General features: G+C 37.0%; 1 protein-coding gene across 1 annotated transcript in view; it reads left to right on the forward strand.

The window, feature by feature from the left end:
• The window catches only part of PGR (progesterone receptor), a 30,922-nt gene that overhangs the window by 516 nt on the left and 15,608 nt on the right, over positions 1-14,798 (forward strand). The window contains 3 exon segments of the mRNA XM_039718755.1: positions 1-634; positions 1,904-2,055; positions 12,410-12,526. The exon segment at positions 1-634 is cut by the window's left edge and continues 8 nt beyond it. Of these exon segments, the coding sequence (XP_039574689.1) occupies positions 1-634; positions 1,904-2,055; positions 12,410-12,526 (903 nt within the window).

Consider the following 14,798-nt stretch of genomic DNA (forward strand, 5'->3'; position numbering starts at 1 on the left):
GGCCGGCGGGGCCGGCGGCCGGCGCGGAGTGTCCCGCCGCGGCGCCCAAGGGCGATGTCCCCGGTGCCGGGGCGCTGCCCGGCGGGTCCCGGGCGGGGGACCCGGGGCAGGAATACCTGCACGTGCCGCTGCTGCCGCTCAACTCGGCCTTCCTGGCCTCGCGCACGCGGCAGCTGCTGGACGGCGCGGAGTACGAGGGCGGCGCGGTGCCGCGCTGCTCGCCCCCCGCCCCGGACCTGCCGGCCTACGGCTTCCCGCCGCCCGACGCCAAGGACGGGCCCTTCGCCTACGGCGACATCCAGCCCGTAATGAAGATCAAGGAGGAGGGTCTCGGCCTCGCCGCCCGCTACCCGGGCGGCAGGGCCAGCCCCGCGGCGGGCTGCCACGACTACCCGCAGGCTCCGCGGGCCGGGCAGGAGCCCTCGCTGGAGTGCGTCCTCTACAAGGCGGAGCCCACCCTGCTGGCCGGCGCCTACGGGCCGCCGCAGCCCGACAGCCTGCCCTCCACCTCGGCCGCGCCGCCGGGGCTCTACCCGGCCCTGGGGCTGAACGGGCACCAGCCGCTGGGCTTCCCGGCCGCCGTGCTCAAGGAGGGCCTGCCCCAGCTCTGCCCGCCCTACCTCGGCTACGCGCGGTAAGGCGGCGGCGGCGGGGCGCTCGCTGAGGGACGGGACCGGGGGTCGCGCTGCGCGGCCGGAGAGCTCCGCTCCTCATCCTTCTCCCGAGGGGCGGGCGGGCGTGCCGCGTGGTGGGCATGTTAAGGGAACATTAAGGGGAGGATATTAAGGGAATGCTGAGGAAAGGACAAAGTTTCTCTCGGCGATGGCCTTTTTGGGCTTTTCGGTAGTGCCCGCGGCCCCGTCCGCATTCCCTGCGCTCCCTGAGCACGCCGCGGTGTCCCGGCTCCGCAGCTGGCACCTCGCGGCTTTGGGCACGACGACGCCCCAGGGATGTGGGTTTGTTATCGCAGCGGGACTTCAGGGACAGCCGAAGTCCGGGCCAGCGCCCGGCCCCGGGGCGGCCTGCTGGTTTTCTAGCTTCTCCTCACTTTCAGCGATACCGTATTCATCAATACCTAAATATTTTCCAAAATAGTGTTCCCAGTTTGAAAACGCGCAAAAAACCACCCCCAAAACAACAAAAAAAATCCCCAAAAACTCAGAAACTCAACACCACAAAAACCAGTTGCTTTCACACGAAAAAAAACCAAACCCTGAAACACATATATTGATTTGCTTGAATGAAATGGTGTACTGTCATGCTGAGATGTGCATTACCTAGAAATAGATGCAACAAAAGGTGCATGCAATGTTACAGTTTCAATGGATATCCTTTCTTTTAGTAAAGAAGATGCAGTGGTTACCTAGATTAGTCTGCTTTTTCTTGAAGACAAATTGGAAATATCCTTGATATCCCCATCAGATTTAGTTACTGCTGAGAATGCTGCAGCTGAATGGGGGGTGAAAAATTGAGTATTGAAGATTTTGCTAGTTGAAATGAAATTTCATGTTTCCCGTGTGAAAGAGACCTTTGAAATTCAATTGACATCTGTGTGATTCTGTCTCTGTACAGGAAAAAAAAAATCATCACTATGACTCCACTCACAAGAGTTGTTGATCTGAGGAAGATGAACATTTTAACAGAGTGTCCTAGATGGTACCTTTTTTGCTACGTGGTTTAAAATATAACTTTCTGCTTTTTTTTGCCATGCTTTCCTGTATTACCATAGTAGAGACAAACCATTAAGCAGAAAGGCAGTCATACTTTAGTTTTTTCATGTCCTTCTGTATCTTGACTATGAATTTTAAAATGAAGTTTTTGATGTAAAACTCTTTAATACAGGTAAGTAGTTAACTGCACAAAGCTGGATCTTTCATTTCTTTTAATTCTTTTTCTTCTCAAGGCCAGATACGGAAACCAGCCAAAGTTCTCAGTTCAGTTTCGAATCACTACCCCAGAAGATTTGTCTCATCTGCGGTGATGAGGCTTCAGGTTGCCACTATGGAGTACTTACCTGTGGAAGTTGTAAAGTCTTCTTTAAAAGGGCAATGGAAGGTACTATAAGATGCCATTGTTCCTAAATATCTGAAATATAACTTCTAGACACTAGGGCATACTGTTTATTTATTGCTCCTTTTTATAAATATTGTCACTGCAGTGAATTTTTTTGTTTGTTTTATCAACAGTGGATATTGACAAAGTTCTTCCTTAATTGTTTTTTTTCTAGTAGTATTTGTTTTACTTTACAGTTTTGTTATTTATTATTTACTCTTTATCAGTTAATCTTTCCAGGTAGGAAGAGTTAGGCAGAGTTAAATAAAATGTTTGTGCATTATACAACTTGTTTTAAAAAGTATAAGTGGTGTTCAAAGGAAAATATTTTGGGTATGAACTCATGGTAGGCAGATAAGAATTTATTTTGGCTCTGTTCTCTTTTTGAAATAATGACATTTTTCTTGTTTTCAAGTTGCAGTTTTGGCTTCCTGGAAGTTATGGAAGTATTTAAAATTTCAGCGAACCTTTTCAAGTCATAATAACAATAAATGTGTTTGATTTCTTCCAAATAGTTGTTAAATTGCAAAGTCAAGCTGCAAGTTTAATGAAACAGTAGCAATACCTATGTTTGTTTTTTCATTTTGGATTCTATTATACGCCTTGTCTACTGAGATTTTGAATATGAGTACAAGAGCAGACTGTTTTATATGGTTCAACAGATAAAGCAGTAAAACAATCCTTCTGCTTTTTAGGCTTTGTCTCCTATTTTGATTTTTATCTGATCCTGCCAGAACTAGGATATTCAAATATCTGTTCCAAGTATTTAACAAAACCATTGTTCTAATGGATAGGATTCCTTAAAATAAAAAAACTGCATCCTGTGTTTTCTCGTTGTGATACATAGTTTTTTTCTGCTTTATAGAGTTTATCTCTCTCCAAATGAAAAGGGGAATTTTGGAAGAGTAAAAGCTTAGCATAATAATATTATTAGATATTTTGTTTCACTGTGCTGTTACTTTCTCATTTAAGCATATACTCATGTTCTTCCTTTAACATTAAATATTTGCAATGTGGTCTTGGAGGTCTAAGTGAACTTTTGAGCCAGTGCCATGTTTCTCCAATGCATTCAATGGGTTTCATGAGAAAATTACTAGAAATATTTTTGTTAGGCTACAAAGCTCTTAAGTCACTTGCAGGAATACATTTAAGTTTCACTGAATCTGCTAGTTGGTCTCCTGGTTTGCCTTTGCATTTTTTTTTTGCTATATTTTTCTAAATCAGCCAAATATTTTTTTTAAAAAAGTCAGGGAGCTGAAGTTTTTGTACTAAGCACAGTTTAATTTATGAGTACTGTATTTTAAAATAAATTCTATTTTTGTTTTTTGTGTATATAATAATGTTGTAATATTTTCTTTGAATTTTATTCTGTCAATTTTAAATTTCATCTCTTTTCTAATATAGTACCCAGTTCTGTTTGCAGTAGATGGACCTGCTCAAAACTATATTATATGACATTATTGTTCAGCAGAATTATTTTAACAAGAGACGTTAAGAAGGAATAACTTGATACAAGGAACATCTTAAAATTTTCACAGACTATTCAAAGTCTATATTGGCAGAGTCTTACCAGGTTAAGAATATAGAATTATTTAGACACAAATGAGAGGTCAATGCAGTTACATAAACAAAAGTCTTAGGTTATACATAGCAACTTCATAATTTTAATTTTTAGATAAATACACAGACCGAGAGTCTGTTAAGGAAGTGTGTTTGGGTTTTCTAGTAAGGGTTTTCAAAGAATGTTCAAGAATGTACATCAGAAATCTGATGCTAATCAGAAAAGATACAGGTTAGTGAGTTTGATGGGAAGCAATGTCAGGCAATGAGCAGTGTAGGCACTGGCAGAATGAATAACTAGAGTTGTACCTGTTTTTGTGTAGAAAGTGCAAGACTACAGGGGGTTCCTTAGAGATGGACTGATGGACTTCTTGTTTTTATTGCAGTATACGGTATAATTATTAGCACTAAAATAATACTATTTATTGAGAGATATTTGATTTTTCTATGGACTTTAAATACTTAATAAAAAATTAATATCAGAAAAAATGTTGGGAAATTGCTCCTCTATAAGAAAACACAGAGTATTTGTATTTTAAATGCAATAGGAAATAGTGTTTAAAATTCTCACTTGCAGTCATATAAATTTGAAACATATTTCTTCCATGAAATGTCCCCCTGCCCATAATTTGTCTGAGCATAAATGCATTATTTATTTTTTAAAATTTGTAGTGCTACTACAGATGTGGGATTTTTAATAATAATTCATGTAAATAAAATATGAAATTTTGTGAGTAAAAAGTCCTGGTCAAAACTCTAATTTTCATGTAATTTCCACTCCATACTGATCTTTATGAGAAATTAAAACATAATTGGAAATAGCTGGCTTTTGCTATTTCATGGATTTTCCCTGTCTTGTGAGAGATTTTTTTGTATGTTATGAGGTTTTGTGCATAAGTAAAAAAGTACTTAATATAGTAGCTTTATATTTGTTGGAAAAGTCTTATTTTCTATTTTAATTATTTATGTAATCTGAGATGCATTTGCTGTTTCAAATCAAACAGCCTATATATTTTTTGTATTTTTTTTCACAGAAACTGTTCTATTCATACACCATTTATTTTATCTTTCCTGGTGTGAGGAAGGTTACTTTATATTGGTTAAATACAATTACTTTATTGGTTAAATACAACCATTTGTACAAAATTAACTGCTCTGTTATCCAGAAAACTAATTTTTTCCATATCTAGTCTTTTTGAAATAAAACCAGATTACTTAAATTACTCAGACTGAACAATGATTTAAAACTGTATATACTAATTATGATTTAATAACACATTTGAATGTAACTAATACATACACATACAACTTAATGAGGGGTCACAGTTATGTGAGGATCACAAAAGTTACTTAAAATCTTTCTTGACACTGAATTCTGAAATATATATTCATTGTAGATACCTTCTGTCTTTTGGGTTCCTGGTTCCCCATATGTGGCTATCTATATGAAAAAAAGGCTGGTGTTAATACAATAAACATATATTTCTCAAGGCAAAGTCTTGAAACAGGTTAAACAAAAATGCAAGTCCTTTCTTTGCGAACCTGTAGTATAAAAGATATATAAAAAATTTAGTACTGCAGGTGAGGAGGAGAAATGGGACAAAGATACTGGGTTGGTTTTACTTAGGAAACTTTAATCTGCGTGTAAAGGTTGTACATTTTCTGTTGGACTCCTACAAATAACTATTATTCTGTAGATTCACTTAATGTACAAAGAAATGGCAAAGCTTTTTAAAAATACTTTAAAATCTCCTTTGAGTATAATGAAAACAATGAAAGTTACAGCTGTTCATATTCAGTAAAGAAATTTGAAGGGACAAAATTGAATTCACTGTGTTGATGGGGTAGTGCCGTTCCTGTCAGTGAGATGAGAGTGACGAGCATTTTGGAGATAGAAATCAAAAAAAATCAGAAATAATATTCAAAATGCTTTCAAATATGTAGAATTACTATATTTGTAATATAATGTGCCCTTGATGACCAGGTGTTATTTAACTACTACCAATATATCTCATTTGTGGTAATAAAAAGTAGAGCAGAATATTTCTAACAGGGCATTAGGAGAGTGAAGTTTAAGAGACAAACTTTTACTTTTCAATGACTCAATTGCCAAACAGTCATTAGTGATGTCTTATAAAGATTCCATAATGTGAAATGATGCAGGGCAGCTATGACCAAAATGCTTGTGGAATCCCACAATAAAATGTTTTTCCCTTGAAAGGAGCCCAGTGTTCAAAGTTTTGGGATTCTGTAACTGTTGCTAACACAGGGTTTCTTGGTAGCCTGTACTATTGCCTTCTTGTTGAAAGTATCTCTTTTGCAGTAGTTTTACTAATGAAAATTTTGAATTACCTAAATCCTGCAAAAATATTCTAGTGCTGCTTTTCCTATAATAAAGCCTCATTTTTTATTTTTGTTCTCCATTTATATTTGCACTTTGCTTATATTGTTGATCTCTAAGGAAAAGTAGTCGCTCAAACCCAGAGTCTGAGACCAACATGAATACATGATGTTACAGCAGATCAGTCAGAAACTGACTCTTGGCTTGTTTAAATACCTGGGAATGTGTTACAAACTTGATCAAGTGATTGTAGAACATTTATCTAGTTTTAATGTGTACTTTAAGGTCAGGGTAGCTCTGACCTTAAACTCTGTTGCATCAATGGCATGAAGGAACAAGCTAAAGCACATGTAGCAGATAACATTTAACTGACCACGTGTGAACTTCCCTTCTTTCTGAGACCTGAATTTGGTAAACTGGCACAAAGATTTCCATGAGAGTTTTCACTGTCTGTATATGGAGGGGTTCTGTGGAGTGTCTGATAATCAGCTATACCTACACAGTAAGAAGGGTGATCATAATTTCAACCAAACTTTGTGATAAAGTTTATCTGACCTTATCAGTGTTATGATAAACAGTTTTATGATGGCAGTGTGATTCACTGTGTACATAGTGTAATACTGTGTATAAGGAAAAGTGCTTGTCTAAACAATTATGCTTTTCCATACCTGAGGAATCTAAAATGATGCAGCATGCCAACTATTAAAAAATGCCAACCACTAGTAGAAAAATTCTTTGAAAAGAGAGAAATAATAGTGTAGGCACCTTTTAACTGTAACCTTGATGAAGCAGGTGTTAAAAGCTCCTTTTTGTCCCAGCTCTGCAGGGTTTTTTTAATTCTTAATCTAACTTTCCAGTCTGGGTCTTGGGATCAGAATTTGGTACACCATATACCAGTGTCATGTGATGGTGATAAAATGTTCATGAAGTAGAAAACATACAAACACACACAACATACACATGGCAAGTTGAGAGATAAAAGTGCTTTTCACTCAATATAACAGATTTGATGTTATTGAAGTATTCATGATGTACAAACTGGCAGTGTTTTGATAGATATCTACGTTTTAGAATCTAATTAATCAAATAGAGTCAAATTAAGGTGTTTCAATCAAGAGGCAGCAATATCTGGGTGTTTTGCATATTACTTTTGTCTTCCACTTTTATTGCTCATATAGTGGATGACCCTGTACAAATGACCACTGGTTCATTTGTAGGACAAGTCAAGGAATGTATGAAAATACACATGAAAAAATTTATCATGGCAATGTGCTATGATAATTCCACTAAAATAAGAGTGATAGGATGACTGAAATTCAAATACAGAGTCTTATCCTGATAGAAGAATATAAGAGGGGTCAAAAGGAAAACAACTGATACTTTAGTGCTGCATACCTCTGAAATAGTCTGTGTGTTTTTAAAGTAGATTTTGTGTTCAAATCCCATGTTTTGTATTTGTAAGAAACAGCCCCCCTATTGACAAATATGCTGACACTTCTGTCATTTTACATATTTATATCCCTGATGCAGTTAATTACTTAAAAATTATTGACCAAGGAACAATTGTGACACAATGCCATAAAAAGAACTGGAAATAGTGATTTGTAGATGCTGCCATATCCTCCTGAAAGGGTATTAGCTGTGGGAAGTTTTTATATCCCTGATGTAGTTAATTACTTAAAAATTATTGACACGATGCCATAAAAAGAACTGGAAATAGTGATTTGTAGATGCTGCCATATCCTCCTGAAAGGGTATTAGCTGTGGGAAGTTTTTACTGTTGTCAGTTGCCATATTTAGACTCCAAGACTTTATAAGTTTCAAGGTGTTGCAGTGGTAAACGGTCTAGGCAAACCAACTGAAAATCGATATGAAACAGCATCCTAATTTTGCAGTTCATTGTAGTTTCCGTGAATTATGAGTTAATTCTGTTTCATTTTGTTTTTCTGTGGTTTTCATTTTGTTTTCTTTCTTTTTGTTGTTGGAAATGATGGGACAGACAGGGAAATGTAAAAAATATTAAAAATCAGGATTGTAACTTTTGACTCTGTCTACAAGTGAGTGAAAACAAGATAGTTATATTTTATTGTTCTGTTTTTTATATATAATTTAAAAATTATACTCTGTTTGGAGGTTGCTCTTTGGAGAAATTATTTTGGAAGGAAAAACCGTAGCGTTGCAGGATTCAGAGCGAAAGGCAGCAAGACTTGGAGATCAGTATACAAGAGGAGGAAAGAGTCAGTCAATGATGTTATAAATTATTTTTATTGCTTTCACTATGAAATATATTATTATGAAGAAATAAATTCTTAATTATTTCAGTTAGATTCCAGGATGGAACATATTCACAAGTTCCTCTGCTTTTCACTCTTTGTCCCCTTTGGTCCACTGTCCACTGAATCCTTAATTCTTTGCTGAGGAGCGGACTTGCATCAATAGCAAGTCTTTCTTTATACCATTATAGGCTACAGAGTGGAAGTTGCAACACCTGCTTAAGAACTGGAAGTGAGAATTTTACTTCAGTGGGCCCAGGGGGAAATCAAATCTTTCTCAAAAGATTATGCATGATGAAATCCATGATGGATGTGGGTTTTGGTTAAGTAGTTGGAGTCAGAAGTTTCACTTCAGGGAGTTTTTCTATTTTTATAGAAAACACACAGAAATACAATCAGTTATGTTAAAGCACCAACAGCATTGTCTGAAGTGTGTGGAATCTTGGAGACTAATAGTATGGGATGGCATATAGGGACACAGAGAGTGCAATGTAGATTCCTGGTTCTTCATGACTTAAAAAAAAACACATAATGAGAGGTGAATTCAACCCACATTTGCTGTTTTACACTTTGAAACAGTACAAATAGAAGAGTGTTATATTTAGATCTGGGCTAAATTTGATATAATTTTACTTATCATTTTACCAAGGATGAACTAGGCCAGACTGCCTAGCTATGGAAAACCTGTCTTGTCAGAGCATGTTCAGGGTAAGGATTACCCTGTATTTACTATGACAAGTCAGGTTTTCCACAAGCTAGGGACTAGCCTGGTCTGTTGTATTAGCTTCCAGAAGTCAGATTTTTACTCAAAAGCTACATCTGCACCATTATCTTTTGTTTAGGTGCACTTACTTTCCATTTTTAAAATTTTAAACCCATGTTTATTGTCAGCTTCCACAATTCCATTGTGGTTTTTGTTTTGCTTTGGTTTGGTTTTTACCTATTGATTTAATTGGTACTTTTTAAAAGTTTATAAGACATAAAACATGCTTTTAGAAAATTATTGAGCAAAACCTTGAGGTGAACCTTCAGGTAGCAGAGTCGATGTTGGGAGACATTTGGCAGTAAAATAATTTGCACAAAGATGCAATAGATACCTGCAAGCTTTAGACAGAAATCTAAAACTAGATTAAATATAACACCATGATGTGTTCTGCAGAGGTTATGGTTTTATACGAAAGCTTTGGCTGTTAATAGAGATACAGGGAGGCAAAATCACACTTGGGAGAGAGAAAAAATAAAAAGGTGAGATAGTCCTTTTCTTTGCAGCTAGGAGGAACTGAGAGTTTGCAAGCATTGTGCTTCTGTGCAGGGTGGCAGCAGTTCAGCACAGATGCACTTACCCAAATAACTGCTGTGTCTGATACCCCAGGTGCAGATAAATCTTTATTTTTCCCATATTTTGTACATCTACAAAGTCTCTGCAACTCCTGAGTTTGCTGGAGTGATTGTAAGTGACTTAAAACATGTCAGTGAGCTAAGTTAATAGTGCATTTTGTAAAGATACTTACTGTACGTGCTACTTTCACCGCTGTTTGGATTAAAAACCTCCCAGTATAGCAGTAGTCATTACAGGACTTAAAATTGTGTTTGCCTGCTTACATTAGAACTTGCAGCTTTGCTAACACTAATGGATTTCAATGGAAGTTTAAAAAAGTACTATCCTACAAGAATCAGGAACATTTAAGTGACAGATAAAATCATCTCTGTGTTTTCTCCATCAAGCTGGTCACAAGCCAATACATTGAGAGTGACCCTCAATGTAGACTTTCAAAAAACAGTGAAAAGTAAACATGCATAGAAAACTTAATACTAGGTGAAGTTTTTGAAGGTGTGGCAATTGCCAGAAAATACCCAGGTTCATATTTTTGTAAGAAATGCTAGTAGCAACCTTTTCCTTCAAAATTTTGCTCTAGTGACTACAATACTATCTTGTGTTTTTCCTGAGTTTGTTTTGTTTTTTGTTTTCCTGGTTATAATGGCAGTAGTCATAGACAAGATACTGAATATCAAGCTATCAATTGAATGGTGATTTTATCTTAATGGGGGTTTTGGGTACTTCATTAGTACATGCATTTGGTATAACTGCAATGCTCAAGTATTGAAGACAATTAGTTCAAATCTAGATGAACCTGAAGATTAAACTGTTGCAAACACATTTGCAAATACATATTTTATTATCCCAGGAAGACCTTCCAAACATCTTCATCTAACTAAATATTGTTCTGTAACTTTGAAATTAGGCAAATATCTGGCATGTGTTTATTACTTATGCAATCTCTCCTTCAGATGGCTGCTGTCTTTAAATATGAATGTCAAGCGGTAACAGTTTCTCAGAACCCAGCTTTGCACAAGTGATTTCAAATGGGAACATTTACTCAGATTTATCTATTGAGATGAAATCCACACAGATCACTGCAATTAAAACCAAAATTCTTTACTGATGAAATTGAAAACTACCAAACAATTGAAACTTACATGTTTTCCAAATAAGTTGCAGCTGAATAAAAAAGAATGGAATATGCTTTGAGACAGAAAGTGTCAGGGAGAGGTGGGGTAGAGATGAGTGGAGTGGAAAACTCACACGAAGGTGTAAGTCAAGTACAGCATATGACTCTGGTTTCTTAAAGGTCTTGAAAACAAGGAAGATGTTCACAGTAAGCATCAAGAAGTGCCTGAGTGTTTGTCACCATAATCCCCTGAGAGAATTGGGTTGGCAGTGTTTTGGCTTTTAAGCAAATATTACTGTGCCTAAATTCTAGTAACATTTAATTTCTGGCCTGGAATACACTGGGCAGAAAGACTGTTTAATCCTGTTCTAATCTGAAACTTCATAACATATAAACATGGAAGTGTAGTTTTCATAACTGTGATTCAATTATGATTTATTTTGTAAATGTGAAAAATGCTGTTCAGTCTTAGACTTATAATAAGCAGGACAAGGTTTATATGGAGTCAGACCATCTTGTGAAGAATTAACAAATTCCCTGGGAAAGAGGTCCAGAAGAAATCTCTTTTCAGGAGACTGAAGAAAACCTCCAAAACAAGAAAAGCACAATACTTAAGCATTCCTTTGTAAATTAGCTGTGCATTAAAGCAGTAGAATGCCATGGAGCTGAGATAATACTCATGGATTTTAATTACACTAATGGAGTTTTTAAATTGTTGTTGATTATCAAAAGACTGAATGCTTTTTGTAGCTTATAAAGGCAAAGAAATACAAGTTAAAACTGCAAGTAATCCCAAGGAAGAATTGTTCAAAGTGTTCTGCTTACTGGTCTGCTGCCAATAGCAAGATGGATTTTTACTCATTTGTCTGCTTTTGGTACTCTTTCCTGTAAGGAGGAGTCCAGGATTAGAATTAATGGGACAAAGTAAAGTAGAATTTCTTTTGATTAAAACATTGCTAAGGTCATTTTTGTTGCCAGGCAATGTATGTGGCAACTGTTTTTGTTTACCTGTAGTTTTCAAAAAAAAAATTGTTATGAAAAGGAATTTCAGACAGTTGGGTTTCTTTCACTAAAATTAAGAAGTAAACTATTTACCTTTTAAAATGGTAGCACAGAAGCACATGCAGAATTAAGCAATAAACTAAGCTAATCTAAACCACAGTTACAGCCTCCTTCTATTTGTTCTTTTTGGCTGTGTTGGCTGTGCTGGCTGCACTGGTCAGCTGGTATTTCAGCAAGTTTAATACAGAACTGCTTCTCCATCAAAGGTTGTTTGCTTTGCTTGAAGGGCTTTTTTTTTTTTACACTACCCCAACTTCTTTATTCTGCTTACTGTCAGAAACTCCACATCAATCCAAGCAAAATGTACTTAAGTTCTTTGAAAACAGGATCAATAACTTCACAGAAAAATAAGTTTTAAAGAAACAATTGGTCTGTCTTCATGCTTGATTTGCTTAAGAAATATTGTTAGTACAATAATTTAAGCAGTTCATGCTGACTGCTAATTATTTTGGAATTTCATAGATGAGGAGATTTTCCCTTAAACAGACCAAATAAAGCATTATATTCAAATAGTAACATGATTGGTAAAGGTTATCACAAAATGAAGGTGTTCTTTAATGGTTCAAGTACACTTTTTTGAATCTTCAGTTATTTTTGCAACAATTATACACAGAAATATTTTTTTCATGTTAAAAACATAGTCTTCACCCTGTTTTTCCTCTTTCCTGCAGGGCAGCACAACTATTTATGTGCTGGAAGAAATGACTGCATAGTCGATAAAATCCGTAGGAAGAACTGCCCTGCATGTCGCTTGAGGAAGTGCTGTCAAGCTGGTATGGTCCTGGGAGGTGAGCTGTTTTTCAAGTGGATTTATAAAAATAGGCAGTCAAGTACACTACCTTCAGTCAGTTGAAGTTAAACAACAGGATTTTGACAGTGTAAAATAAAAAACACATTCACATATTATTTTTGGAAGAATTACCTAATGCTTTATAATTATGTAGAATTTTTCTTTAGTGAATCTGGAAACTTTGACAAAACACCTTTCTGTAGGAGTCACTGTGTACCCTTACATTCATTTTCTTGAATGGAATGTCCTGGGTGTGTATTTATTAAAAAATTCGGATCAGGTCATTTGATATAGGTAAAAAAAAATATATTGAAATTGACACTAGAATCAGGAATCAGTCCTGCGCTCTTCTAATTTGTGTTATACCCTTCATCATTGCTTTGAGTACATGTCAACAAAATTGTATCCTTCTGTTCCACCAGAAAGGGCAAGGCAGTGGTTGCACCAATACTGCAGGTTTTGCATATTAGGTGCTGGGAAACCCCATCTTTGTATTAGTTCTTTCTGTAACAGATTTGTTGGTTTTTTTAAATCTATCATTGAATGAAATAGAGCACTGTGCCTTTGAAAACCTACAGGGAGAAAATGGTGTGTGATTAGGTGGTCACATGATAAGTTTTGATGTGCTTATAGGCAGGAATGATGCTTTTTTTTCTGGGTTTTTTTTTTTTTCCTATTTTGGATCAGCACAAAGCTTGAAAATACTTGGCTAAGTCTATAAGAAAATGGACATATTAAAGTGATAGAAAGAAAATGTTCCTAAAGGGAGTTAAAAAACAAAAAGGGGAGGGGAAGGACAAAAACCTGCTTTATTTCCAATTTAATATATTTTAGCCCATCAAAGCCCTTTGTCTGTCTCTCTCCCCTGCTCAACCCTCCATTCCTTCCCCCACATTTAAGTATTGTTTTTTTATCTCTGAAGGAAGAGCTGGCACTATATACCTAATTTCATTATCTTGCTGATCAGCATTCATTGATAATGTAAAACATGCATATAGTTTTCAGACTGATAGTTTGATTGCACAGCTCTGTGTTTCCAGCTCCCGTAAGCTGAATGCAAGCTCAGTGAAGCTGGAGTATTCTGCATACACGGCCATTGTGTCATTTTTACGCAGTCAGTCAGTGCCACCTCTCAATTAAAAAAAAATAAATGGAGCTGGCAAGCGCATTGGTGCCACTGGGTTGAGGGGAGAGGACAAAAGGAGAACTTGTCCTTTGGATCCTTCTCAGATTGAAGTGGTGTTTTAAAACTGGAGTAGCGGTGCAGTAGAGAAACAGTATTACTACAAAGGCAGAACCTAAAGCCTCGTTTGTCCAGCTTTGGAAGAGGAGAAAGCCAAGGAAGCAGAGGTCCTGAGTAGGCCGTGGAAAATTGAGAGTAAGAATGAAGACTCAGGAAGAGGAGTTGGCAGATGTAGTGCCTGCCTTTTAAAATTTGGGAGAACATGGAAGGTTTGATCAATTTGACCTCTAAAATATATACCTGTCTGAGGCAGGTGGCTTAGACTAGATGATCTTTAGATCCCTTCCAATCCAAACCATTTTATGATTCTAATGGGTGTAAATTAATACAGATAAAAATACATTCCTGACTGTGAATTTTGCACACCTGGGAGTTTGATGATGATCTAACCTAAATTTTCATTTATGATACCCTGGATAACACCAATAGCTAAACTCCGTGTGTTTCAACATCACAGGCAGCAGTTTCAACAAGCAGAAGAGTGTGAGATGACTCACTATCATTATCTAGTCCTTTTGCTTCAGCATTGTTCTGCATAGTAATGCTACATAGGAAAAGTCACCAGCAGGCTTGACTTAATTTTATGCTTTGTGTGCATTTATGGATGCTAGTTTTCCTAGTGTTTTTTAATATATAAATTTTGCTGTGGGTGTAGGTACTAGAAACAGAAAAAGTTGGACGCTTTTTTCAGCAATATTGTTCAGATGGTATGTCCTCATTAGTGTATCCTCATAGTAGGATGTTATGTCCTCCTACAAAACCTGAGGATAAAGGTGCTGTGACTTACTTTATTACTATCAGGTATGAGGAGAGTAAAATCTTCATCTTTCTCATCACCTTTTCGTGTCACCTTTTTTTCTCAGCTATTACAAAGCAAGGGTAAATATTTTCTTTTTATTTAATGTTACATTTTTGTACCTAGTTTGTTGTGTTGCTTAGTCTTCTCCTAAATATACCTAATCAAAGCTGTCTCCCATTTTTTGAGAAGCCTGTACAGTCTAATTTCTCTAGTTCTTAGAGGGACATT

The sequence above is a fragment of the Passer montanus genome, unplaced genomic scaffold, assembly GCF_014805655.1.
Source record: "Passer montanus isolate IOZ18808 unplaced genomic scaffold, ASM1480565v1 scaffold4, whole genome shotgun sequence".
Taxonomy (NCBI): domain Eukaryota; kingdom Metazoa; phylum Chordata; class Aves; order Passeriformes; family Passeridae; genus Passer; species Passer montanus.